The following is a 27,285-nucleotide window of genomic DNA, read 5'->3' as shown; positions in this document are numbered from 1 at the left end:
GTGGCTCAGGAGGTAGAGCGCGTCGTCCACTAACCAGAAGGTCGGTGGTTCGATTCCCGGCTCCTCATGTCCGGCATGTCGAAGTGTCCTTGGGCAAGACACTGAACCCCAAATTGCTCCCGATGGCAGCGGGCCGCCTTCGGTGTGTGTGAATGGGTGAATGTAGGCAGGCACATTGTAAAGCGCTTTGGACAAAAGCGCTATATAAATGCAGTCCATTTACCATTTGCAGGTGAAAGCGATCTATCAGAACCAGTGGCACTCGCGCAGGGGCCGGCAGCCAGCGCCTGTCCCGGATGGAGCATCCGGTCCCGGGGCAGCAGCGCAGGACTCCACCTCCCCTGATGGAGCAGAGACAGGTGTTCGAGCCCGGAGGAATTTGGCCAGTCTTCTCATGAAGAGACTCAAGAAGGACAAGTAAGAGAACCCAGTGATGAGATGTGTCCCTTCTGATCCCTCGTGTTTCCAATAGCCTGTTCCTCAAGAGTGTTTTCGCCCTTGCAAGAGTTGCCACTAATATCAGAATCAGAATCAGAATCAGAATCAGAATCGCTTTTATTGCCACAGTATGCAAGTTACATATGAGGAATTTGTCTTATTGTACATATATCTTACACATATGCATATACATATCTTATACATATGTCTTATATATACAATAACTCCTGTCTTTACAACCCCCCAGGGCTCAGTTCATCTCTGATAAACATGGCATCAGTATCACCTCTGACCACCAGTTTAAGGATGGGAGAATTTGCTTGTGTGTGCCAGGCGTGAATGAGGTATTTGTGATATGAAAAGTGCAGTGTTTTGTGAACATCGTCTGCTGGGACAGATAGAGATTCGGGTTGTGGTACAGTTATGAAGTCCCACATTTTTTTTTTTTTTTTTTTTTAGTACGTGGTACGTCTACGTCTACACGTGGAGAACACTGGGGCAAAGCCCGTGTATTTCACCCACTACACTTCTCTTTACTGGCTGAAATATTTCACTCTGGAGGATGAACACAGAGTGTCCCCAGCAAACCCTCTTTCACTGGAACCAGGTAACACAAATACACTCACAGTTGAGATGTTGGTTTTCGAGCACGAATTGTAATCTCACTAAAATACACTGGATATTACTAAAATGTATCTAATCTTCACCATTCTGTCTTAAAAACAGAGATTTATCACAGAGTAATACTTAGACTCAGGAGTTATGAGTACAAAAGATCACTATGAGCCTTATCATTTATAGAGTAAAGAAAAATGGTACTAGAGTAAAAGTATAGTTACTTTATAATAATATTTACTTACATAGTACATCGAAGTAAAAGTACAAATAACTGTAACTAAGATAAATGACAATAAAATATAGAATTAAAAACTATCACTCACTGAAAGAGAGGTTTGGACACAGTCATTCAACAAAATAAAACATTCCACAATTTTGCCACAATAAATGATTCACTAGCTTAGCTGTGTGTTTTCAGAAGTTGAAGGAGACCGTGGATTCTCATCTGCTGCCATGCTTGACTTCTTGAACTGTAGTCAGTTGAAGGGGCTCATGGAGGTGGTATTGCCACACCTCCGTTCCATCTCCAGTGTTATGATTGGCTACCAGGGCATAAATGTAGCGAGAAGTGTGTAGCCCAATATTTGATCGCAAATGTACTCGAGTAAGTGTAAAAAGTATTCTGCACAAAAACTACTCCTAGAAGTACAATTTATTATAAAAGATGAATACTCAAGTACCATGTAAGTGAGTAAATGTAACTCGTTACTACCCCACCTCTGTCTATTTATTACCTTTATTCTATTATGCACACTGTGTCCCCAGGGGCTCGCTATGAAATCCAAGTTCACTTCCGCTCCAACTTGGTGGGCTTCTACCCAGCGACACTGGCCTTCGAGTTCAAACCAGACCTTCTGCCCTCCTCCTCCGCCTTCCACATTGTGCGATGTATTGAGGCTACATGTGTGACCTCCTTGGGAATGGAGCTGGCCCCCATCGCTCCCTACAAGCCTCGCTCCATCTCTGCCATGACTCCCCAAGCTTCTTGCACCATTGTGGATGGGCAGCCATCTGAAGGGTAACAATACATTCCAGATATTATGGGATAGAATAGTGTGTTTGAAGAAAGTTGTTGTGACCGCGATGCATCCAACCTTTTCCCCGTCGTCTCTTTTAACCAGTATATCAGTGATGCACCTTAAAATGGAGGTTGAGCTGAAACGGTACGCGATGCCAGCATATATGAACCAGCTCGTGAAGTCACTGAACCAATTGACCTGCTTTCCCGATGCAAGGTAAATTCACGATCTCCCGTGCACATTCGTTTCCCACAAATTACTTGTGGGTAATGTATTTGTTGTAAGTCCCTCGCAGCTATATAGATATATATTTTCTTTATTTTTGTAGAAGGACCCTGCTGGAGAGTCCCATGAGTAAGGAGAACTACTCTAAGAGGTTTGAGCTGCTGTTGTATCTAGAGCAGCTTCAGATGCAGGTGGACATCAAGAAATACAACATCCCCAGTAGTGACGATGAAGAACATGCCACCATGTTCAGGGACCGGACCAACAAGGAACTTCTCGTTCTGAAGGTTAATCAATTAATTAATTAATCAATCAATTATTTTGTGTGATGCTCGCTCAATCACCAAACTCGCTCACTCACATTCCCAGGCAGTCTGTCACTTAATTATAAACTCACTTAATGATTACTTCATTCATTCACTCAGTCACCTATATCAAATATTCACCCATTCGTTCACCTGCCAGGTGCCTGGTGTGTCTGAGAACCGCCCGTCTGTGCTACGAGGGGATAAGCTGCTGGTGTGCCCAAAAGGAGAGACGGGGGTGAAGTACCGTGGCTATGTCCATAGTGTACAGCTGGATGAGATCAAACTGGGCTTCAACACAGAGTGAGCTCATGTCAACGTACTAATGTGTAATAATGTGAAAATAGATGTTTCTTTGACTGGTTATTGACAAATTGAATTTGACTGCAGGTTGCTGGACCGCTTTGTAGATGGGATGCAGTTCGGTGTTGAGTTCGTACTCTGCCCGACGAACCTGCGTGTGTCGCACAGAGCAGCAGAGCTGGCATCTGGACTAGGAGAGGTGCTCTTCCCCGAGGAGGCCACCTCCTCCGACCAGCAACCACCACCACTGCCCGCACTCAGGTTAGTCATCATGCCTAGCGACGGGTGGATCTAGGGAGGCCTCTTTCCCATGGGTTGTAAGATCTGTGGTGTGGACTATTTCACAGCGGAGATCTCAATAGTATTCTTCCCTCTACAGATGAAGACATGTTATGTCAGATGATAAATGAGCTGCACTTGTGATCACTACTACTCTAGTTGTCAACACTGGTTATGTTTACTGCCATGCACAGAGTAACCCTGCTATTGCCCATACAGGTTCAAGTTTACCCTAGTGATTTGCATATCGATATTGCCGTTGTCATCTCATTCAGCCCTGATCATTCAGCCTCTACCTTCTTCTTTGTAGGCTGTTTGATGCACACCTGGAGAAGAACCCAGAGCAATATGAGGCTGTACAACACATCGTAGCCGGCTCCTCCAGACCTGCTCCTTACCTGGTGTTTGGCCCACCTGGCACAGGTACAGCAGTATTTTGGTTTTGAGCTAAATGAACATCCTACCAATTAACATCCTACCAATTAACATCCTACCAATTAACATCCTACCAATTAACATCCCACCAGCCCATCAATACTGGCAAATACTGATCACATGGAATTAGGTTATTGCTCCAAACTGATGATTGTTTGTATCGAGCAGGCAAAACGGTGACTCTGGTGGAGGCCATCAAGCAGATCGAAAAGACCCAGGTCTCCTGCCATATCCTGGTCTGCGCTCCCTCCAACAGCGCCACTGATCTGCTCTGCGGGAAGATTCTGGACCATGTGGAGGAGCGTAAGGTGTTCCGCATGTACGCCAGCAGCCGGGACCCTAGGTCTGTTCCTGAGGAGCTAAAGGTCAGTGCCTGTCTGACACGCTTTTATTAAAAAAATTTTTTTTATGTATTTATTTTAATGTGGACATACTGGTGCATGTATTTCCACAGGCATGCTCTAACCTGGAAGGGGACACGTACATGTTTCCTGCTAAAGAGGAGCTGATGAAGTATAAGATCATGGTCACCACGCTGTTAACCGCTGGAAGGTAGCAAATTACCCTTACAGTGCATTTTCAAAAACCACGCCCAACACTCCAACTTACTTCCTTGACAGCTAGATCCACATTTTTCTTCTCGCCAATTCTCAATGGCTTCCTTGTTTTGCTCGGGAGTACAAAAAAACCCATAATTGGCGATTTTTTACATTTGTTGTCTGCGCAGCCCACCACACAACAGCTTTGAGCTATGTTTAATTCAAGGAATATGATGCTGGTGTATGGGAGTGATGGGCGTGGCTTATTTCATGCAGTGTCTCTATTAGCTGCTTTAGTAGTCCACTGTTTACAATCTCTGCCTAAATTTTAACAGCTGATCCTCAGTTAAAGTAAGTGTACTAAAATGTATAATTGTCTCTGATTTCTATAGACTGGTTACAGGAAACATTCCTACAGGACATTTCACTCATGTGTTTGTGGACGAGGCAGGACACGCTGTGGAGACGGAATGTTCAGTCCCTGTGGCAGGTATGGAAAACAACACAATTGTGTTTTCTATTGTTGTCTTTATCTTGTTGTACCTGATTCAAAGTGTTATTGATTTATGTTATACATTGGAATAAAAGGGCTACTCCAGGCAGAGTCTGGTCAGATGGTTCTGGCTGGAGACCCCAAGCAGCTGGGACCCATTCTCAGGTCTCCCCTGGCACTCAAATACGGCATGGGTAAGTACCAGAGATGGGGACTTGGACTTGAGTCGCACTTAAGTCACACACACAGTGACTTGAGACTTGACTTGAGACTTGTCCTTCAAAGACTTGAGACTTGACTTGGACTTGAAGGTTTGGAACAATCTTTATTTTTCTTTATTTAATTTTTTTGGTGCATTAACATGAAGGAAATGTTTTCTAATGTCATCTCTAATCATTGCTGCTACTGTATTCTAAGGAGTGAGGATATAATACAGTACATGGTTTGAATCCCTTAGTTTTAGCTATGCAGTGACCGGATAGCATGCAGCAGATGATAGAACGCTCATCCATAGGGACTTGAAACTTGACTTGGACTTGCCCCTCAAAGACTTGGGACTTGACTTGGACTTGCAAAAAATGACTTGTGAGCATCTCTACAGTACAAACGGTGAAGGAGTCGCGCACATGTGAAAGACCTTCAAGGCAGGTGCTGGACCAAAAAGAAGATAGCATATAAGAAGGAGTCCACACTGGATGAATAAATGAGCAAAATGGGAGCTAGTGTGCAGACGACTCTTTTCCTTCTTAAGTACACAGTACAGACATTTTAATATCTTTATTTGTGTTCACATTTAGACATGAATCCTTGAACACAAACAATCATAGATGTACAAACATTGGAAATCCCAGGACATAATATCCAGTCTGAGGCTATCTATCAGAGGAAGCAGCGCCTCCTCCAAATGTGGCGACTGTCAATTATCACTGATATAGAGCATAATTTTGCCAAAAGCCTTAGCTTTTGGTTTGGGCAATCCTGCCATCTGCAGGCCACTTACAGTACAACCAGCTTCTAGACATGACCTAGTAGGCTTCCAAATACAAACACCAGAAATTTACATTTGTACTCCAAACTGTATAATTGCATCCTTGAACAGTTGGTACTTTAAACCCTTTGTAGAAAATGCATCTTTCCAGACTATATTTAAAAGTACATCCTACTTCCAGAATGGTGACCTATCTAATTTTGTCCTGATAGACAACATCTGGCGTATTAGCGGTAACATTACAGTTTTCAGTTTTTACCTCCTCCAACAGCAAACCATAAGTTAACATAGGCTTGTCCTGCTTCTGTGTACAGTATGCATCTGTTTTACCAGTTAAGAAGGCTTTGATCTCTGCAGGTGTGTCCCTGTTGGAGCGTCTGATGAATGATTCCTCTCTGTACCAGAAGGATGAGGGGACGTTCAACAACCGCTTTGTTACCAAACTGCTGCGCAACTACAGGTGCTGCTCGAGTACTTATCGTCACTCCTTGACATTTTGATCGATTTTTCTGGGCTCATCTTCTAAACTGTGTGTGCTTTTTTCATTGCTGTTTTTTTTTTTTTTTTTTTTTTATCTTTTGTCCTCTCAGGTCCCATCCTGCCATTCTGAAGATTCCCAACGAGCTCTTCTATGACGGAGAGCTCCAGGTTTGCGCTGACGAAATGATCCGCAACTCCTACTGCAGATGGGAACACCTGCCCAAGAAGGTGCTCCACCAAACACAGACTCACACAAACAGAAACAGTGTAATATGAAAGCACCCAAAAACACACGTGCAATTTGGGGGAGCAAGCGACTTTTTCCTAATTTCCTTTTCGAAGAACAGAAACAAAGCTTAAACTGATCGCATTTTCCTTATTCAAAACATCTGAGGGAGGGCCACCGCACAACCCAGCCAAGTCTCGGCCAAGGTGCTGGAAAAATAACTAGAGTTACAAATATAAAAGGAATTTCCGCACACTTGAATCTGTACAGATTTCACATTTATTATGATAAGCTTTCGGTCGACATTCAAAACATAACAGGGTGTCCGGGTAGTGTAGCGGTAGGTTTCCTGCCTACCAACAAGAGGGTCGCAGGTTCACGCCCCTCTGGTTTGGTTGGGTGTCCATAAGGCACGATGGGCTGTGTCTGCGGGTGGGGGAAGCCGGATTAAGTGTCCTGGTCGATGCACTAGCGCCTCCTCTGGTCGCTCAGGGCGCCTGTTTGGGGCAGAATGGAACTAGTGGGAATAGCCTGCTGCAGGGGGGGATTTCAGGGAAAAAAAAAGATAACGGGCATTTCATAATCATCCATGCTTTTACAAAGATTATGATTTAGAAAATGTATATTCTGTTGCAGTTACACTCTGCACCACATTTAATCAAGTGTTTTGGGATTTTCCCCTTTATCTCAGTTTTATTCATCGTTACAAATGTAGATTAGATGGAATTCAGCAGGAACTTTCCAATGATATATTCATACAAATTTGGGGGTTTACTCTCTCAGGACCTCCCGGTGATCTTCCACGGGGTAACGGGTCTAGACGAGCGCGAGGCCAGCAGTCCCTCATTCTTCAACGTAGCCGAGGTGGAGGTGATGATGGGCTACGTGAAAAAACTGCTGGAGACGCACGGCAAGAAGGGCTTGGCTACCATTTCACCCAAAGACATAGGTATCATCGCCCCCTACAGGAAACAGGTGGGGATAGACTTCCATTGCTCTGCACACACATGCTGCAATTCAGTTTTTATTGATAGATTTAAGACACGTATTACAAGTATATATAGATACAAGCTTGAAATTGTTTGTCTTGGTGTCACGTAGGTGCAGAAAATTCGTAAGGCCCTGGAGAAAGTCGAGAAAGAACTCAAAGTGAAGAACATGCACCTCCTTAAGGTATGCAATTGAATGTTTAACCATTTACATATCATGTGAAACATACAGTACCAGTGATCAGGGTTGCCACAGGTCTGGAAAGTACTTGAAAGTGCTTGGATAAAAATAAAAAAATAAAAAAAAATCAAGACGTCCTAAAAGTGCTTGATTTAGCCTATGTTTGAACCTTGTGCGCTCCATCATCTCAAAAATTCACCTATGATACTATTTTAAGTATACATCTGGAGTGGTGAGTCAAGCTTGATATAATTTCTTGTGTGTGTGTGTGTGTGTGTGTGTGTGTGTGTGTGTGTGTGTGTGTGTGTGTGTGTGTCTGTGTGTCTGTGTGTGTGTGTGTGTGTGTGTGTGTGTGTGTGTGTGTGTGTGTGTGTGTGTGTGTGTGTGTGTGTGTGTGTGTGTGTGTGTGTGTGTCAGGTTGGTTCAGTAGAGGAGTTCCAGGGTCAGGAGAGGAGAGTGATTTTGGTGTCTACAGTTCGGAGCAGCCCCGAATATTTAGAGACTATAGACCAAAAGTTCACCCTCGGCTTTGTCAAGAATGAGAAGGTATGAAGTCTCAAACGCACGCACCTGCACACACACACACACACACACACACACACACACACACACACACACACACACACACACACACACACACACACACACACACACACACTGACACACTCTCCTCTTTCCTTGGCCAGAGGTTCAATGTGGCCCTGACTCGAGCCAAAGCCCTGCTGATTGTGGTGGGAAACCCCATAGTGCTGAATACAGATCCTGCCTGGGCCCGGTGGGTGCTACGTTGCCATCTATCTATCTATCTATCTATCTATCTATCTATCTATCTATCTATCTATCTATCTATCTATCTATCTATCTATCTATCTATCTATCTATCTATCTATCTATAGTATCTATCTATCTATCTATCTATCTATCTCCTGATCAAATTGGGGTAAACGCGGCATGCTGTCAGGAGGGCAGTATGCTTCTGACCCAACTTTGTGTCATTATTGATCTCTTTGTCACATTGTCTCTGTCCCTCCCTCACTCCTCTTCTCCAGGTTTATCCACTACTGCAAGGAGGAAGGATGCTACACTGGTTTCTCCCATGCAGAGGACGAGGAGGCGGTAATAGCCAGACTTGCTGCCCTGTACATCCAGATTGAGCCTCAAGGTGACACCACTGAGCTATATTAAATACACATCTTTATTTCCATTAGAATCACTCTCCAGAATGATTATTTTGAACTGATGTTAAAGTCCCCCACCCCCATATTTCTCCTCCCCCCTTTCTCCTCTTCCTTCCTGTGAACTACGCCCTCCAGTGGAGACCGATGAGAGTATGGTTCAGCAGCAGCTGGACCCCGAGTGGAGGAACGACCTGTGAGAAAAGGAGACGTCAAACACCCATCCTTAGCATTAAGGATACATTTTGCTTTTTAATTGGTTATTGTTTGGACACAGACCGTATTTGGTGAACAAATATAACCAACATTTCAACATATCAAAGATGCCAGTGTAAATATGCATACAATTTTTGGAACAGGACCAAAGGCATAGAAGGCCAGCAAACCAAATCATGTTGAGAGTAGCTACCTATGTATACATGTATGCTGTATGTATGTATGTATGTATGTATGTATGTATGTATGTATGTATGTATGTATGTATGTATGAATGATTGGAGACGGGGGGACGGGGGGGGGGGGGGGGGCTGGGATGGGGGGGGGGGGGGGACAGGAAAGGTGGGGTGAAGGACCACGGGTCGGATCCCAAACCGGGTCGGCCACGCGAAGGACTAAGTGGGGGTGCCCACAATATGTAATGTTATATATTTTATGTTGTACTTTGTGATCATAAATTAACTCCACAGCATTTTCTGTTCTGTGTTACAAATTGATGACAAGCCTGAAATGTAAGTTTGTCTTCCTTTCATGATTTTCTGATTTTGTTTCTGAGGCCTTAAATATTTCTACCAGCAATTAATATAGAGATATTTTGTTTTGGTGTAATTTGTATTGCCTGGGTTGGGTTCCATATTGGGTACCATGCTGCTTATGTGAGTGAGTGCCCTGAACTCCTATTACAACTGTGCTTCAGGATAATCAAAACCTATAAATGAAAGAAAAGAAAATGCATTAAAACTTTTTTTTTTACTTGGCATACAGCATTGAATACAATGTAAGTAATCCATGAACATTCAGTGATTACTTGAACAGTATGTTATTTAATTTGAATAAAACACCTGTTAAATGTCATACATTATGATTTAGTATATTAGATATATTAGTATCTATATTAGATATATTAGTATATTAGATTTTAGACTGGTGAAAGCCCTTCGAGACATGCTTGTGATAGGGGGCTATAAACAGAACTGAACTGAACTTAATGTAAATTAATTAATGTAAATGTAAAATAAACAATAACCTAAAATGGGACACCAACATCACCTCCATCACGAAAAAGGCTCAACAGCGACTGTACTTCCTCAGACAACTGAGGAAGTACAGGGTCAAACGCCACCTGCTGGTCCGCTTCTATACTGCAATAATCCAGAGCATCCTCACCTCATCCATCACAGTCTGGTTCGGCACAGCCGACAAATCCCTTATAAACAAACTTCAACGCATCATCAAAAAGGCCTCCAAAATCATTGGTTGTGACCTCCCCTCCCTGGACTCCATCTTCACCTCCCGTACCGTCACCCGTGCAGGCAAAATTGCCAAGGACCCCTCCCACCCAGCACACCATCTGTTCCAGCCTCTACCCTCAGGCAGACGCTTCAGGTCCATCCACCCCAAAACCACCCGCTTCAAGGACAGCTTTTTCCCAACAGCCATACGAACCCTGAACTCTATCGGACCCCCACTTCCTCTCCCCCCTTAGGCCTCACACCCTCTAAACACCTGTTGGACTGTTTGACTTGTTTGTGTGCTGTATTTATGTATTTATTGTTGGGAAGAGGGGTTAAATGTTAAATGTTAAATGTATTCATGTATGTCCTGTCTCTTGCAGAGCTTCACAGTAAACTGTACTGAAACTAAATACCACCAACCTGGTTGTGTGGCAATAAAAGTATCTTGTATCTTGTATCTTGTATGTTTCTTGTGGATCTTTACTCCCTGGGAGGGATTATGTGAAAAATGTGAAATAGTTATATGTTCCAGTCTGGTGAGTCTGAGAAATATTCCATGTCATCATATTCATATGCGAGGGGATCTGAGGTGGAGCCACACCCCACAGACAGCTCAGTTTAGCATCAATGTGACGGGCCTGAACAGAAAAGCTCTTGCCTCAGGAGGCACGGTGGTGCAGTGGTAAGCGCTGTCGCCTCACAGAAGGTCCTGGGACGCTGTGAGGAGTGCGTGCCCGTCCACATGTCCTCGAGTGCCCGCCGCCCGGGTGTGGTCGTCAAAAGGGCCTTTCTGTGTGGAGTTTGCATGTTCTCCCCATGCCTCCTCCAGACCTCAGACCTCAGACCAGCTCAGTGGCCTTGTGGTCTGAGTGTCCGCCCTGAGACTGGGAGGTTGTGAGTTCGATCCCCGGCCGAGTCATACCAAAGACTGTAAAAATGGGACCCATTTGCCTCCCTGCTTGGCACTCAGCATCAAAGGGTTGGAATTGGGGAGTTAAATCACCATGTGATTCCCGAGCGTGCACGTGTTATGTCCTACCGGTGAAGCTTCCCCTGTCAGGTGAAAAGAAGCGGCTGGCTACTGCCCATGTCTCGGAGGAAGCATGGAGCCAGTTTCGGCTCTCCCCAGATTGGCAGAGGGTGGAGCAGCAACCAGGATGAATAAATTAAAAATTAGCACTAACGGGGGATACCAGGTATACCAGGGCACAGTTGTGGGAGAAATGAGAGATAAATTAATCATGTTGCCCTATGTGATGAGCTGAGAAGTCTGCTTTATATGAAAATAGGTTATCCTGCCCATTTCATCTGGTTAGATAACATCATAATGAAATAGTTGAGATATAAATCTGAAAAGGTGGATTTTATGTGGAAAATATCTATAAAGCCTGAGCAAAACGCAATGTGCAAGTTATTCATGCAAGTTGATATCAAATGTGAAACACAACAAATTATTCCTGAAAAAAAACGTTTCCCCCTAAAGACATAAACATCCTATTAGTAGCCTATCATGCAATAATCTGCTCCCCCCTCCCCCCCCCCCCACACATATTTTCTTTCTCTTTGTTTTTGACTGATACTGAAAGAAGACAATTACTGTGAGAACTCTGATGAGCACGTGTGTGTGTGTGTGTGTGTGTGTGTGTGTGTGTGTGTGTGTGTGTGTGTGTGTGTGTGCGTGCGTGCGTGCGTGCGTGCGTGCGTGCGTGCGTGCGTGCGTGCGTGCGTGCGTGCGTGCGTGTGTGTGTGTGTGGGACAAATTAAGTACTTTCAAGCAAACAAACAAAAGAAAAAGAACCCAACATGTTTTCTTTTCCCAGTTTAGGTAAAACAATGAGACTTTATGTTGATTTTTGTCTATGGTCACACAATATGAATACAGTATGTATAAGGTGAGGGATCCATGTTTTCATGTTTTATTTCAAGGGTTAAAGATGCTCAGTTGAGACACCAAACATCTGAGACCCAAAGTTCGAAACGTGGGTAACACTTTCAATTACAACACGTTTTGGTTTAAATTACTGTGGTCAATCCATGGTCAATCTGACCCAACCATAAAATGTGTTAATTTGTCTAATTGTCAATATGCCATTAAAGGCCACTGAATTGGAGTGATTGGCACCACCAATAACCACCATTATTATCCACCATTATTATTATAATGGTAATTATTATTACCATTATTATCCACCATTATAACCACCATTATTATCTCTGCACCAGTGTGCAGAGATAATCCCGCCCAGCCAGCAATCATCATCAAACATTTCGCGCGAAAATGACGACGATTACAGTGCTATACAGGAAGCTGTCACGAAGATGTGATGACGTAAAGACTCAAATAGGCGGTCTTTAGCCGAAATAGTCGTTTTCGATTGGACAATATGATCGGACGCCCCGCATTAGAACGAATACATGTAAAACGATTTGCGATTGGACAATACATTTTAAGAGGTCCGTTGCTATTGGTTGATAATATTTAGCTCGTTCGTCCCGCCCCCTAAATCTTGGTCGGCTTTCCTACGCCAGCGGTGTGTCACCGAGGTTTGATTGCTACTGGAGAGAACCAGCATCGGGCAAATACCGAACCTATTAACCCAAACTGGCATTACACCGGGGCTGAGGGGCCGCCCCGACGAGTTTGACACCCGAATAGCGCTGCGGTGGACCCATACGTCTCGCTGTGTCGCCCACCCGCCCTCCCAATGTCGGATTTCAAGCTGGGGATCGTTCGACTTGGCCGTGTGGCCGGGAAGGTGAGCTGGATCCGAGGAGGGCTGCCATGTGCGACAAGGGGAGGGCCCGCGGGGAGCACAAAAGCGCTTCAAAACGGTTCACGGTGGTAGGCGGCGGCAGCGAGGGGGGGCTAAATGCATAATAGTCGCAGTCGGTGCGGTGATTGTTTAACGTTACACGTACTAGCTGTGTTTTCAGAAGCCAGACGACCCGAGAGAACGGCTCGCTGTGCCGAGTCCCGACACTGCTTTTCTGCACCTCCACCACACACACTCACATCGCCGTGAAGCTAACAACGCTAGCTAGTACTAGCAGGTTAGGTTCACGTTAAGCGGTGGGTTAGTAGTAGCGCATATTATTGTCGTACCCGTCTCGGACAGAAACTTAACATTGTGGCATTCTGTGTAAAGTTAGCAATGCTACGCTAGTAGCTGTGTTGTGTCGGCAACGTTACTAGACGGCTTGCTATGTGTGAAGTGTCGGCTATATGAGGAAGCCATTGCCACGCTCCATCCACAGTCTTTTGTGCAACGTGACAAAGCACTGGCATGACAGCACTGCTTGACAGCTACGACCGAACATTTGTCCCGTCTTCTCGACCCTGATTTTGGCCAAAGTAATGTGATTGACCCCACGTACGGTGCAGGCCCTGGATGTTGTAAAAAAACGCTCCTGTCAGAGAGAGAGGCCGTTCAGACCGAGCCGGGGTGAATCAGCTGACTGACCCTGCTCCCCCTGGGCAATACACAACAGACATGTAAAACACGTGTACCACCTCACTCTCACACCGCTCCCATATGCAAACATGACATTTGATGTTGCTGTCAATAGGAAATTCAGCGTCACATTGCTCGTTGGTATGAGCAGAGCAGCGCAGCACCGCCCACGCTGTGTTGTATCATGCCAGGGGTGGATCGGGTCCTCAAGAGGGCTGCTGTCTTTTTGGTCTCCTCCTCATTATGGATCTTTCAATCCTGCCCTACTGAGAGGGGGACCCAGGCAGGCAGCCCATAATATGACACGCTCATGCATTCATATTCACTTGGAACACAAGTCTGACTGTGGACAGTGCAAAACCAGAGATTAAATCTTGTCAAGAAGATTCTCTTGCTGCTGGTCATAAGCTCCTGGCCAAGAACGTGTTGTTCTCAAACGATTTCCTTCTCATTGGCGATATGAAAATGTAGTTAACTGTCACCTATGTTGCCTCTACTCTAGCAGACCACGTTTTCAAAATATGAATGCTGTTTGAACATACACGTTTATTGCTCAATCTGAACATGCCACTCTTTTTTGACTGCATGTCTCTTTGAACCGGTTAAAATCGTGCAGAGATGTCTGTGTTGTGCACGTTCCCATGGTACGGCAGGCGTGTGCCACAGGTTAATTTGCAGCCACACATTTGCAGCAGGGTCAATGGTGGACTAATGCAATATTCTGGATCTTGATTTTGAGGATGAAAACAAGGCTTTGGGAGACTTTAATTCACGTTCCTGTATATTTCGAAGGAGACCGGCGTCATTTTAGAAACCGTTTTTAGACCAGCTGCATTTTGACACTGGGTATGTTGTTTAGGCTGACACATGCGAGCTAGATTGTAATGTTTTGATAACTTTTGTTGTTGTTTTTCTGTCCTCTTGACTTATAAACTTCAATGATATGTGTCGTCTCATGTTGATATAGCAAAGCAATAAGGGAAAAGGTAGCTGTTGTGGTTGTTACAGTTTTAGCTATTGAAATCATGACATTAAAACTCTTGTAATTTTGTTTCAGACAAAATACACGCTGATCGATGAACAGGACATACCGCTGGTGGAAAACTACGCCTTTGAGGTAAACCGCTATAATTCACCTGAAAAATATGTCCTCTCAGTATTTTTGTTTTGACAAGAACACAGATTTAGTATTTTAGTGACACGAGAAACACGTCTATCCTGTTGATTATATGCTTGACTGACAATTTCACTATTTCATCTCCAGGCACGCATGGAGGTAGATGCGGACGGCAATGGCGCCAAGATCTTCGCCTACGCTTTCGACATTGGCAAAGGCCGTTGGGCAGGAAGGCCGTTGCATGAGCTGCTGTGGTGAGTCTGAGACACTTTGCTCTGTATGTTGAGCGTAAAGGGTGGCATGGTGAGGAAGGAGCTCGCCCTCCTGCTGGAAGGACCGGGGTTCAAGGCCCTGTGCTGGCAAGCATCTGCTCTGCTGAGGTGTTCTTGATAGGGAGGCACCACCAGTTGATCGGCAGCAAACTCATCGTAATCAACTGATAAACAGTCGACATAGTATCTGTGTAAACAGTTCTGTGCTCTTGAACGCAGCCTCAAGTTCGCGGGAGACGGCGCCTGTAGCGAACGGAGACGAGACAACATCCCAGTCTTATATCCACCAAAAAGCAGCGTGGGAGTATTTTGCATTATACCTCAAATGACCAGGGAGTTGTATTGATTAAATGATTTCCGAGTAGCCTATAGGCAAGAGGAAAAACACTAACCTTTACACTTAAGTCCAAACCAGTATTTTTGTTTTCAAAAGGCAGTTACTGTCAATTTCTAAAAGGCAGAATACTTTCCCCACAGTATTTAATGTTTTCAACATAGTGTAATGTATGAGTTGCAGGACAATTCTTGTGCAGAGTAGAGTATAAAACTTTAGTTATATATATATATTTAATTTTCCTCATCTTTGTGGTGTAAAAATATATTGCAATATATAAAATATATATATTTTAATATAATATAATATATTATAAAATATATTATAATCGTGGAATAGTTTTTTCCTCCCACTATAATTGTACACTTAGCATCTAAATATCATATAAGTGTTACATCCCTAGTGTGAACGCACTGAAGACTACCGACTTGCTATCAAATGTTTGATTTGTTTGATCTGTAGTGTGAAGCTGTACAATATGAGTGACACTGGCAACGGCCAATGGGATTTAAGCCACAGGGTGAAGAAAGAGAGTGAAATCAACAACCCACTTTGCGTGCGTACGTCATATTAGCAAGATTCCCAACATCACTTGCTCCACTCTTGATAAGTTGGAGGAATAAACTTGATATAAAGTGGATGATTCCATATAAGTATGGAATTACAAATGAAGTTACAGAAATCCCATCAGAAATTCCTCATCTCATTAGCATCATCCTTCTAATAATCTCACTTCAAAATACATTTACAATATAATAATAATAAAATAAAACCTATTTTATACGGGTGTAACTATACACGTATTCGTTCCGAACCGTTTAGCTACATTGCTTTAGGTTCCAATACGCAAAATGCTGGTTGTGTTGTGGCAAAAGACTCGATATATTGAACATGAGAGGGGCGGCATTAACGAGCCACGCGCAAAGCAGACAAACATCAAAGTGTTGCTGCTCGTGATGTCGCTAACGTTAACCGCAACTCCCGTCACCGGCCACAGTGAGGGAACTGCTATTGGTACACCGAGCAGCACATCTCTCCTCGGCCACCAAGCAGGTACCTCTGCGTTATTATGGATCTGTTCTGAGTAGCGCACCAGGTATCTTCATCTCGCCTCAATCTGATGGCCTATTTGATACAAGGTAGTGGTGGGTGTCTCATGTCATATAACGGTACGTTATTCACCTCATGTAGCCCCGCCCACTTGACCCAGTTGTGTTATGACTTCCTGTTCAAAACACTGTCTGGTTTACCTGGTCGACTATTATTCATAGAAACTAGGGGTGTCACGATATTTCGTCGCACGATGTATCGCGATATCGAAACGTCACGATGTGCGTATCGTCAGAAAAAAAAATCGTAAAAAAAAAAAAAAATGTTTTGCTCCTGAATAATAATAGAACAAATTTAGCAGAATCAACATGCATGAGTGAGGGGGTAGACTACTACTGGCATGGCAAAACAGCTCAAGGGGTACATAAGATTACATAAGTTTAGGGACCATTGAGCATGAGTTATTTAAGAAATAGATTGTATACTTTATTTTTCTTTCACCATGCAACAAACATTTAGTTTGTGACAGTGTGACACATTCTATTGCAAGAGAAGCATGATCTTCCATTCCATGTTTTCTAGTTATTATAATAACAATTTCCAAAAACAGCATTTGTTTTGTATTTTGTGTATTTCAAATGAAAGACTATTTTTCCAGTATTTTCCCAGGGCTCCCTTGAAAAGAGGTTTCGATTTCAACGGGACTCACATGGTTAAATAAATGATAGATAAATACATAAAAATGATTTACTTTTGTTAAAAAAAATATTGTTAAAATATCGTATCGTTATCGTGAACCCTGTATCGTGAAATTAGTGTATCGTGACACCCCTAATAGAAACGTTATTCCATTTTAGACATCTGCATCCGCATAGGCAGCATATTGAGGAGATAATGCCTGCTATTCAGAACCTAATGTGAAATGGAGAAAGGGGAAAAATACATGGGCATGAATGCTGCGTAGGGCATGTTCTGCCCGGATGTGCAGTTAACGCCCCCGTGTTACCGCCGGCTTGGTCGGGCGTCCATACAGGCACAATTGGCTGTGTCTGCGGGTGGGAAGCCGGAAGGAGGGTGTGTGTCGTGGTCGCCGCACTAGCGCCTCCTCTGGTCTGTTCGTGGCGGAAGAGAACTGATGGGAATAGCGTGATCCTCCCACGTGCTACATGCTGCTGGTGAAGCTCCCCGCTGTCAGGTGAAAAGAAAGAAATTTGGTCCATATCGCCCAGCCCTGCTCAAGATCTTTGTTGTTGTCGGTGTTGGGGGTAACGTGTTAGAGTACTAACTGACCATAGTTTTTCATTTGAAGTATATCGTGGTTGTTACTCACTCACTTTTCATGTATACAGTACACAGAGACTTCATCAAATGTTTGGTCATTGAAATTTGGTTGAAAGTCATTGTAAAAAGTCATGGAAGTCCAATGCTCAAGCCTCTGTGTCTCTGTTTGTTTCCTGTTTTCCTACGTTTTATTTGTGAAACTAGTGAGTGTGGCGTCATGGCTGACATGCTTTGAAAACGTGTCTTTTCATAGGGAGAAGCACAGAGGAGGCATCGCCCCCAGTTTTCAAGTCATCCACATCAACTCGGTGACCGTGGACAACCGACTAGACAACCTGCGACTGGTGCCGGTCGACTGGAGCCCCAAAGCCGAGGAGATTTCCAGCAAGCAGAGGTACGACCGCAGCTATACTCGCGCTAGTACATCGCTAGACTGCATCTGAAATAGACAACTTCCTCCTTCTGCTGGCTGCTTGACTAGTGACACATGAGACAAGCGTGCCGAAAGCTGTTGCTGTTTGGTCACGTTAGATAGATAGGCTCTGTAGACATTCATATCTTTATTATTATGATATTTTAGAGCTGCATCGGCCTTATTTAGAAAGTAGATTCCTTTCCAGGTCGCAACTGTTCCTAAAGACAGTCTACTTAGATAGACTCAGCCTTGGACTGTTGTTCAGCACATCAGTGATAGCACAGACCAAACAGCTGATGATCCCCTTATACTTATATATTTTAATTCTTCAAAGTGGTTCTTTGCCTGGCATTGCGAAGATAGATGTGGTCTTAAACCACATGACCACAAATAAATGAGTACAGATTCTGTGCAAAGTTTGCACATCTAAGTCAGAAAGTGGTAATTAATTATTTTAATTTTTGTAATTAAGGACCACAATAAGAGCAAGACTATGCGAGTGGAAATGATGCATATTAGCTGCTGCTGCTGAAATATGTGAAATCACAATATTTAGTCAAATAATTGGGATTCATAATTGTATGCAGCCCTAATACAGAGTCGATCTATTTGTCCCATCATCCTCCAGATGACATTTGGTTTTGTCTTGATGTTATCTGATCATGGCAGGACACGAGTGGTCAAACAGAGGATGGGGGCTCAGTATCTCAAGTGGCTAAAGTCCCTCACTCACTCCACTTATAAGATAAGGAGGTTAGCATCGTTAGATAACATGCTACTGTCTGCAACATTAACTGGCTGTTATGCTGCCATCTGGTGACGCCGATTGTGCCACTTGCTTGACTAAAAAACACAATCCGTTGTGAACTTGGATTTTCAAGATTCCAGATTTTTATTGTCACTCCGTAGTACAAGTAAGCATGTGTGAAAAGTGCAATAAGCACATCAAATAAATCACAGATGAGAGCTGTGAGGCACAATATCCTTGTCTGAGAGAATAAGTAATAATAATGAATATTGATGCATACCAAATAATGCTGGATTACTATTTCAAAATACGTTTCAGAAGAAAAACGAAGCATTCGAATACTGATTTGGAAATCGATTACCAATGGCATCGATTGAAGCATCGACGTTTCGAAGTATTTGGGTCAGCCCTACTGTTTATTCTCACTGCTCATACATATGGGTAATGAACACAGAGCTCAGAATAAAAGCTCCAGCCTGCTATTTCTTTGCGTCTGCACAGGACCGTTGAGACTTGAGACATGTTTTTTTAACACAGCCAATCTTTGCCCCCCTGTCTCGCGCTTGATCTGGCAGGGAGCAGTCTCTATACTGGCTGGCCATCCAGCAGGTGCCCGCCGACCCGGTGGAGGAGCAGTATCTGGAGCTGAGCCGCACGCGCTACTACAACGCTAACGGAGAGCTGGTGGAGGAGGAGGAGTGCTCCTGCACCTACTACGAGTGTCACTACCCTCCCTGTTCACTCATTGAGAGGAGGGTATGTAATACAGCGCCTGGCATCCCCAATCACTCAATCACATGATTTTACTAGAGGTCGACCGATATGTGTTTTTCAATGGCCGATGCCGATCTTTAGAGAGCAGGGCGGCCGATGGCCGATATATAAGGCAGATTTTTTTTTCCATTCGATAAAATACGATTAAAATATAATGAGAGTATTTGGGTAAAAAAAATCAAGTAGCCTATATTTCCATTATCCATTCATGCACATTGAAAATATAATATAACATTATACTGTAGGCCTACATCAAATATAAGATGGTTATCTTAGCCAGTACAGCAACATGTTTCTGACTTTTTTTTATGAAATAGAACAATAATAATAATAATAATAATAAATCTGCCTTGTGAGTGGAGGCAGTAGCCGATGCCGATTAATTAAAAATGACAATAATCGGCCGGAATTAATCGGCCGACCTCTAGATTTTACTCTCACCCTGACGGAAGTGGACACGCATTAGTTAATTTGAATTTTGAAGTCGGAGATGAAAAGCTGAGGTGTAGAGCTTATGAAAATCACCTATGGATCTTGGCTACCGTAAATTCCGGACTATAAGCCGCACCTTTTTTCCCGTTTTTTGGCCTTTTTTGGCCCCTGCGGCTTATATAACGGTGCGGCTTATCTATGGATTAAAAAAAAAAAAAAAAAAAAAATCTCTTTTTTAGCACTCTTTCTAACTATAAATCCAATTCTGTTTTAATTTCCTCTCTTGCCCTCTTTTCACCACACTGTATTAGGGGTGGGACAAAATATCGATACCCACGTTATCGCGATATTTCCACCCGCGATACGTTATCGATACACTGGCGCCAAGTATCGATATGTTTATTAATTTTTTTTTTTTTTTTTTTTTTTTTTTTTAATAAACAGGCTAAAATATTATGCTGTGTGTGGTAGTTGAAACATAGTTTCAAGTTGACTTTATTTATGTTTGTAGTTGAAACAAAAACATAACTACTGTAGGCTACATGAATGGAAATGTTTGATCATTAATATCTACTTTTAGAAATTATATAGGTAGGTAGGTAGGTTATATAGGTTTTCTTGTTTTAATAGTAATAATAAAAAGACTTAATGTGTAACTTTTCCTCCGTGGTATCGAAAATGGTATGAGTGAGTGAGTGAACTCAGAGAGTTCATGTCAATTCTGCTAATAAATGCATAATACATGATTTTTTGCCTTCAGAGGTATTTTTTTCACTTGTTACACAGGTATCGTGATGTATCGTCTTCCAATATATCGCAGTATCGCAGTATCGTGATATATCGTTATCGAGGGCCAAGTATCGTGACGATATCGTATCGTGAGCTACTCAGCGATTCCCACCCCTACACTGTATGACACTGTATGACACTGTATGACACTGTATGACACTGTGTGCACTGTAAATAACAACACAGGTGGTGTTGTGTTATGATGTTTTGTTGAAATGTTAATAAATGGGAGCATTACATATGGTAATTAAATAGGGGTGCACCGATCACGTTTTTTGCCACCGATCACCGATTGCCGATCACCTATGAGAAATATCTGCCCAACCGATCATCGACCGATCACCGATTACCGATTACCGATCACCGATATATATATATATACGCCCTGGGGTGTCCGTAAAAACACGAGGCAGGAGACAGATGGGAGTTCAACCGTTTAGTTGTCAGTTCTCTTCAGTAGCCTACAGTACAGCAGTATAGGCTCTTTACAGCATTATGACAGGAATAGTAGGATTGTGTGTGGTCTGGAAAAAGGAGGCAATAAAATATACAAACAGGTCAGTAACCAAGCTTGCTGTTATATAGGCCAATTATAGTGATAATTAACAACTAATAATATATAAATGATAATTAGGTAAACTGTAAGTCAGTTACTCTTAAACACCAGTCTTGAACCATGACTAAAGCCAAAGAGCTCCCACTCATAGAACCGGGGTTATGCACAATAACCGTCATACATTGGGATCCGCATCGAACGAACATCAAAACGACCCGCCCATCGAGGCCGAGTTACAGTGTTATAATTAGCAGCACTATGAGTGCGATCTACATAATGGTGACAGGGTTACATGACGGGAGAAACAACAGAATCACAAGCTACACACCAGCTAAACTCCATCTGAGTAGTGGCATTAATTAGCGCAACAGACAATCAAACCGCAAGTGCACGCCTAAACAAACGTTATTGCAATGATTGCAGGTAGATCGATCTAAAACCAAAAGGGAATGCAATACAGGAATATTAACATAATAATGACTTACTGGTTGGTCATATACGCACACATGGAAGAAGGGGATTAGAACATGTTCAACTGATGTTCAAAGAAAGGAAGAAAGTCTGTCTGAACGGAGCGCACATCCACATACTCAGCCGCACACTTTCGCTTCCTTCAAAGTGCCCGCGGGAACATCAATGCTTGCGTGGAAATTGTCTGTGTGTGCGCGTGCACTACCCGGCCCGACTACCACAGTAGCACCGTGTCAATCTGGGACTTTAATACACACGGACTTAACAGCATGCAAATGCCTCGGTAGGCGGGAGGACTGGAGGTAACTTCTCTCTGCTGAGGCTGCTCTAATCACCAGCTGATTTGTGTGATTCAAAGACGCAAGGGGTGTGTTGACAGTCTGGTGCGGTGTGTGCATGGAGGTGAGTACACTGACGAAAGCAAAGCGTGTGCTTTGCAACACAATGATATAAACGTTAGAGCACAATATGAAAGTTAAACGATAGACATTGAAGACATGAAAATGGGCTGCCTCATGTTTCTCACGTGCAGCATGATCGGCTATGCGATCGGCAACATTAAAGGAATATCGGAAACAGCAGATCACATATTTGAGGTCCAAATCGGCCGATACAGATTGCGTGTCGATCGATCGGTGCACCCCTATAATTAAACATTAAAACACAATAAAAAATAAAAAAAAAACATTAAAACACCCGCGGCTTATAGTCCGGTGCGGCTTATATAAGAAAAAAATAGTCAACTTTGCAGGTGCGGCTTATACACCGGTGCGGCTTATAGTCCGGAATTTACGGTACTTTGCGCGCGTGCTTTGAAGGTGCTCACCCTAGGGCCAAAGATGATCCTGTTTCCTTGTCTGTCCACAGCTGCGAGAGTTCAACATCTGCGGGCGCTGCCAGGTGGCGCGCTACTGCGGCTCGCAGTGCCAGCAGCGGGACTGGCCGGCCCACAAGAAGCAGTGTCGCGAGCGCAAGCGGGTGCTGGCCCTGGAGTCGGAGCCCGAGCGATGAGCTGCCCCTTCGTCCTCAACGGGGGAAAGGAGGAACGAGGATGAGGGGGGGGCAGGGTTAGACTTTGGGGAGGGGAGGGGAGCGGGGGACAAAGTGCAAAATGGCAACAGAAAAAAAAATAGCTGACAAGAGACTAACGACAAGAGGACAATGTTGGTTGCTTGATTGGTTGACGAGTGCTCGGGGCGAGGAGATGGAGGAGGGGAAGGAGAATAACGCGAAAAGACAACTACCACTTCCCAGAACTGGTAAATCTCCATAGCTTGCTTTCCATGTGGATCTGGATTATGGGGGAGGGGAGGGGGGTATTATTATTATTTGTTTAGTTTTTCTCTCGAGGATGGGGGACCCTCGAGCTCCACCTGCTGCTATGGTTTTGTACGTGAGGGGGGGGGGAACTCGTCCCGCCGATAAACCGGACAAGCTTCTTTGGACCACAGTCGAAAAAACGGGGACGGTTTGTCGTCGTCGTCGTCGTCATCATCCACACACCTCCGACCCAGCAGCTGGGTTCCGATGACGTCTGTGTGTAAACGGGGACCCAGGGGGCTACAGTACCTGTCGTTCAGCTGGTACAAAAGGGGACATGGACCTTTTCACTGTATCTGCTCCCGTTCTGACCTCTCTGGTGCACGTGGCTGCCATCATCCTCATCATCACCACCTCCCTGTCCCTCATGCTTCCCTGCAACCAACCACAACATGCGTCAGATAGAGTTCACTGATTGAGTCACACTACCAGTATTGAGTGGGTGTGTTTGTGTGTGTGTGTGCGTGCGCGCGCGTGTGTGTGTGTGTGTGTGTGTGTGTATGCTTGTATACGTTTGTGTATGTGCTGCCAATAAGGACTGAAGGACATTGAAATGGTCAAAGTGGGTTATGGGTGTGTCTTTTCTCTTTTAAAGGGGGCCATATTATATGAATTTTAAATTTCACAAATTAATAAATATTTAAATTGAGAATCGATGGGGGAGAAAACAGATTTTCACTTATGTTCTATAATAAAGTAGCTGCCAGTAGCGGCTTTTTGTTTTTCTAGAAGAGTTTCCTTGACTCCTGGTTTTGAAATTGATCCAATCAGACTGGTTTTGACTGTTAAAGAGAAACCGTAACAAATTTGAATCAGCCTATGTGACTCTGGGGTTATTGCATTTAAAAGAATCGGTTCTACCCTGTTTTCCATGCTGTTTCAAATTAATATAGAAAAACTACTGGTGTTTGGCACTTCTCCCAGCACTTGTTTAAATCCCTCCGTTCGGTCACGGTTTGCTGGATTTGAATCGACACCCATCTCTCCCAACAGGCTTCTGGCATTTGTAGTTTTTGTGGGTGGGGGGGGCGGGATCTGGGGTGTAGTGCTCTTGTTTCTTGTGTGAGAATTTGCTCTCTGGGTTATTTTGGAAGAAATTTTATGAATGGAGCTATATTTATTTAAAACACATTATTTGATTGTGAAACACATGTTTGTCCTGCGACGGTGATTTCTTCCTCTTCTTTCTTTGAAGACAAACTTATGAGAAGTGACTAATATGGGACCTTGACATCGGGCTGGGTGGGATGTTGTGGAGTTCAGCCCGCTCACTTAAGGCATAGAGAGGCAAAGTGACCGCCTACTTCCTGCTTCAGCACTGCACCAGAGATTATCACCCGCCATTTATTTTCCCATGGACATTTCGTAAAATGCTTATAAAAATAGTTGTCCTTCGTCAAACCAAACGCTTCAGCTATATTTAGAATCGGGAGAGACCATAGAACATTTCACTCTGACCAAAACTTGAAAAAAAAAAATATTTTTCTTTAAATCTGATTTTTTTTTAACGTTTTGGTCTGGGTGAAATGTTATGCGATCTCTCCCGTTTCTAAATATATCTGAACCGTTTGGTTTGAACAAGTAAAACTCTTTTTATACGCGTTTCACGAAATGTCTATGAGAAAATAAATTGCGGAAGGAAATCTCTGGTACAGCGCTGAAGCAGGAAGTGACGTTCCACTTTGCCTCTCTGTTGTTCCTTGTGATGAAATCTCCAGAATGAATGAGTCCCCCTCTCTGTTCATCTCAATGAGATGACTTGCCCTTCCAGATTTTCCTGTACAACACAGCACAACATCACTAAATAATGCGCCCGTGTGGGACATTGTCATCGGAGTAAGAAAAAAACTCCCATAACACACCTTGGTTAATGGTTAGTTTTCTTTAGGAGACTGTTTTAATTGATGTTCCTGTGTTTTTTTTGTTTCCTACTACACATAAGACTGTTCTGTCGACTTTATTCCCAATCACCTGCCTTCTCTGTATTAGGCCTACCGACAATGCACACCTTGCTCAATGTGTCTATCCTCCCGTGTCTTAGCTGATGAGTCCAGACACTCGCATAATATAAGCATGTAACTCAACAGATGTACATGCGATTTCTTGATGATTTGTATGTTTGTGAACAGGTTTTTTAACACTGCACTAACAATTTGGCTCCCATGTTAGCGTTTCGGTCGCAGAGGGGGGGGGGGATGAAGAGAGAGAGGGTGTGATTTGGAGGTGGTGTACAGATTGTGTCTGAAATCCTTTTTTTTTTGTAAGAATATAAGCATTAATCACCTAGAAATAAAGAGCTACAGTATGTGAATGGAAGTACAGAGTTGGGGATAACTGAACGTTTCTCTTCAATGTAAAATAAATGATGAAATAAATAAAACAAAGCTTCATCTGTGGGCGTTTGCGATGCTAATGTTACAGCTGAATAGAGAGCGCCTGGCGGTTTTCACATCAGCCGTTTTGTGTCTAAAAGGCAGGGAGTAACGGGCGCAACCAAAACATTAACGGGGGCTTCCCTGGCACTGGGACACCCATGGACTGGAAGTTGCGTGGTAACCCTCATTAATGTTTTGCTGTTGCACCTGTGTTACTTCCTGCCTTTTAGACACCAAATGACTTAATGTGAAAAAGGGCATTGATGGACCACGGTGCAGTGTGTGGCCATTCAGCCTTATGCCACTTGAGGCAGTGTTTAGGCGGGGTACCTCAACAACAGCTAATTGTTTTCAACACAGAAAATTGGCCTAACTCAGCCACTCCCCCTACCCAGTCCTTGAACCCCGACTCTATGACCTCCCTATCCCTAGCTACGGCCCCTTTTCCCTAACCCCGCCCCCTTCCACCACCCCTCCCCCTAGCCACTCTTCAAATCCTGACTCACTACGACCTTCCTCTCCCTAGCCCCGCCCCCATGACCACACCCCCTACCCAGAGCCCAACCCCAGCTCCTTCCTCTCCCTAGCTACGGCCCCCTTTAACCTAGCCCCGCCCCCTTCACTTTACTGACTTTTGCATCTTCACCACCTGACCTGCTGCTGCCATGGACCACAATGGTTCTTACACAAAAAGATAAAGGACAACCCCAAATATACAAAAAGTATATTTTGTTTTCTATTTCTGTTCTTTCGCACGTTGTGGATATAGTCCCTCTCTTGCAGTGGGGCTGTCTGTGTGGGTGTGAGGACCCCCCCCTCACCCCGCCAGTCTTACCAGACTTACCAGCTGGCGAGCTGGCGTTTTCTTCCCAAGATGTCTAAATAACTGTCTAATGAGTCCCTCTATGGATGTGAGCCTGGCTGCACCGGGCGGAAGCAGCCCACAGATATCTGCTTGATGATTTTGAAGCTGCCAGTTCATTCATTATGGTGTTGTTAAGACATTTATTTACCAAGAACACAGGCTCTGTCTGGTGTCACTATTTCCCTTTTTAGTCAACTATAAGGTGAGAAATGTGGCTTTGCATGATGGGCTCATACACTTTCAGTGTCCTGCAAACATAGCATCTCTTTATGTTATTTATTTTACATATATTTATATTTGATATGTTTTATATATTATTATTATTATATTTAAGAACATTGGGATTTACTTGTTTGTCCCTCAATTTTCCTTTTTATTGCACGCACTCCTGCTGTCCCGTGATTGGCTAGGAACGATGAGTCGCACCAGAGCAATCTACTGTAGTAAGAGAGCGGGAACTCTTGAGAGTAAAAAGACTGGTCCATTGATGCAACAATTCAAAAGGACATTGGTAGACGCCATTAAGGTCGTTTTTTCAATGCAGGCTACCTTCTCTCCTCTCTGTTGGTGGCAGTGTGGTGAAATACATCTGACAGATGTCTATTTGAAAACAGGCAAAACCTCCTCAGGCTACATAGTCCATGGGCCAAACCCCAAAATTTCACATATCGGTACCACTCAAGTAGACAAATTCTAATCATGATTTTTGAACAGGTATATATCCATAGATTATATTTTAGTACGATAGCCTTTGCAGAATGGCAGTTTTGTCACAGTTATCAGCTCATGAACTTAGCCAGCCCCTACAATAAATTGGATTCTAGGCGCTGATGCATATCCTATTCTAGGCTCATTTTCAGGACCTTTACTCATGTTCTGTGAGAACATGT

At 43.7% G+C, this 27,285-nt stretch overlaps 2 protein-coding genes across 2 annotated transcripts; both read left to right on the top strand.

Annotated features, from left to right (window-relative positions):
• Window positions 1–208: 208 nt before the first annotated feature.
• Window positions 209–9,105, top strand: LOC310795361 (putative helicase mov-10-B.1; the record flags this gene model as incomplete). The annotated part of the gene is made up of 21 exons (XM_083657395.1): window positions 209–417; window positions 686–782; window positions 898–1,045; window positions 1,822–2,074; window positions 2,178–2,291; window positions 2,404–2,587; window positions 2,766–2,908; window positions 2,996–3,169; window positions 3,498–3,610; window positions 3,791–3,987; window positions 4,077–4,174; window positions 4,554–4,651; window positions 4,750–4,848; window positions 6,000–6,102; window positions 6,233–6,350; window positions 7,132–7,323; window positions 7,450–7,521; window positions 7,936–8,064; window positions 8,205–8,293; window positions 8,568–8,680; window positions 8,832–9,105. 21 exons carry the CDS (start codon window positions 209–211, stop codon window positions 8,891–8,893), a joined length of 2,805 nt encoding a protein of 934 aa, XP_083513521.1. The 3' UTR covers window positions 8,894–9,105.
• Window positions 9,106–12,776: 3,671 nt separating this feature from the next.
• Window positions 12,777–22,848, top strand: zmynd19 (zinc finger, MYND-type containing 19). Its single transcript, XM_083657447.1, has 6 exons — window positions 12,777–12,900; window positions 14,654–14,713; window positions 14,861–14,967; window positions 17,904–18,044; window positions 19,389–19,569; window positions 22,703–22,848. The coding sequence occupies exons 1-6, from the start codon at window positions 12,850–12,852 to the stop codon at window positions 22,844–22,846; spliced, it is 684 nt and encodes a 227-aa protein (XP_083513573.1). The 5' UTR covers window positions 12,777–12,849; the 3' UTR covers window positions 22,847–22,848.
• Window positions 22,849–27,285: the final 4,437 nt, after the last annotated feature.

Source organism: Poromitra crassiceps (assembly GCF_964638095.1).
Source record: "Poromitra crassiceps genome assembly, chromosome: 21".
NCBI lineage: Eukaryota > Metazoa > Chordata > Actinopteri > Beryciformes > Melamphaidae > Poromitra > Poromitra crassiceps.
The sequence above is the reverse complement of the archived record's forward strand: the minus strand, read 5'-3'. Positions and strand labels throughout refer to the sequence as shown.

Coding starts and splice junctions, on each gene's coding strand:
- zmynd19 (XM_083657447.1), top strand. CDS start 12,850: ATGTCGGATTTCAAGCTGGGGATCGTTCGACTTGGCCGTGTGGCCGGG. Junction 12,901..14,653: donor TTGGCCGTGTGGCCGGGAAG/GTGAGCTGGATC, acceptor ATTTTGTTTCAG/ACAAAATACACGCTGATCGA. Junction 18,045..19,388: donor GAGATTTCCAGCAAGCAGAG/GTACGACCGCAG, acceptor TTGATCTGGCAG/GGAGCAGTCTCTATACTGGC.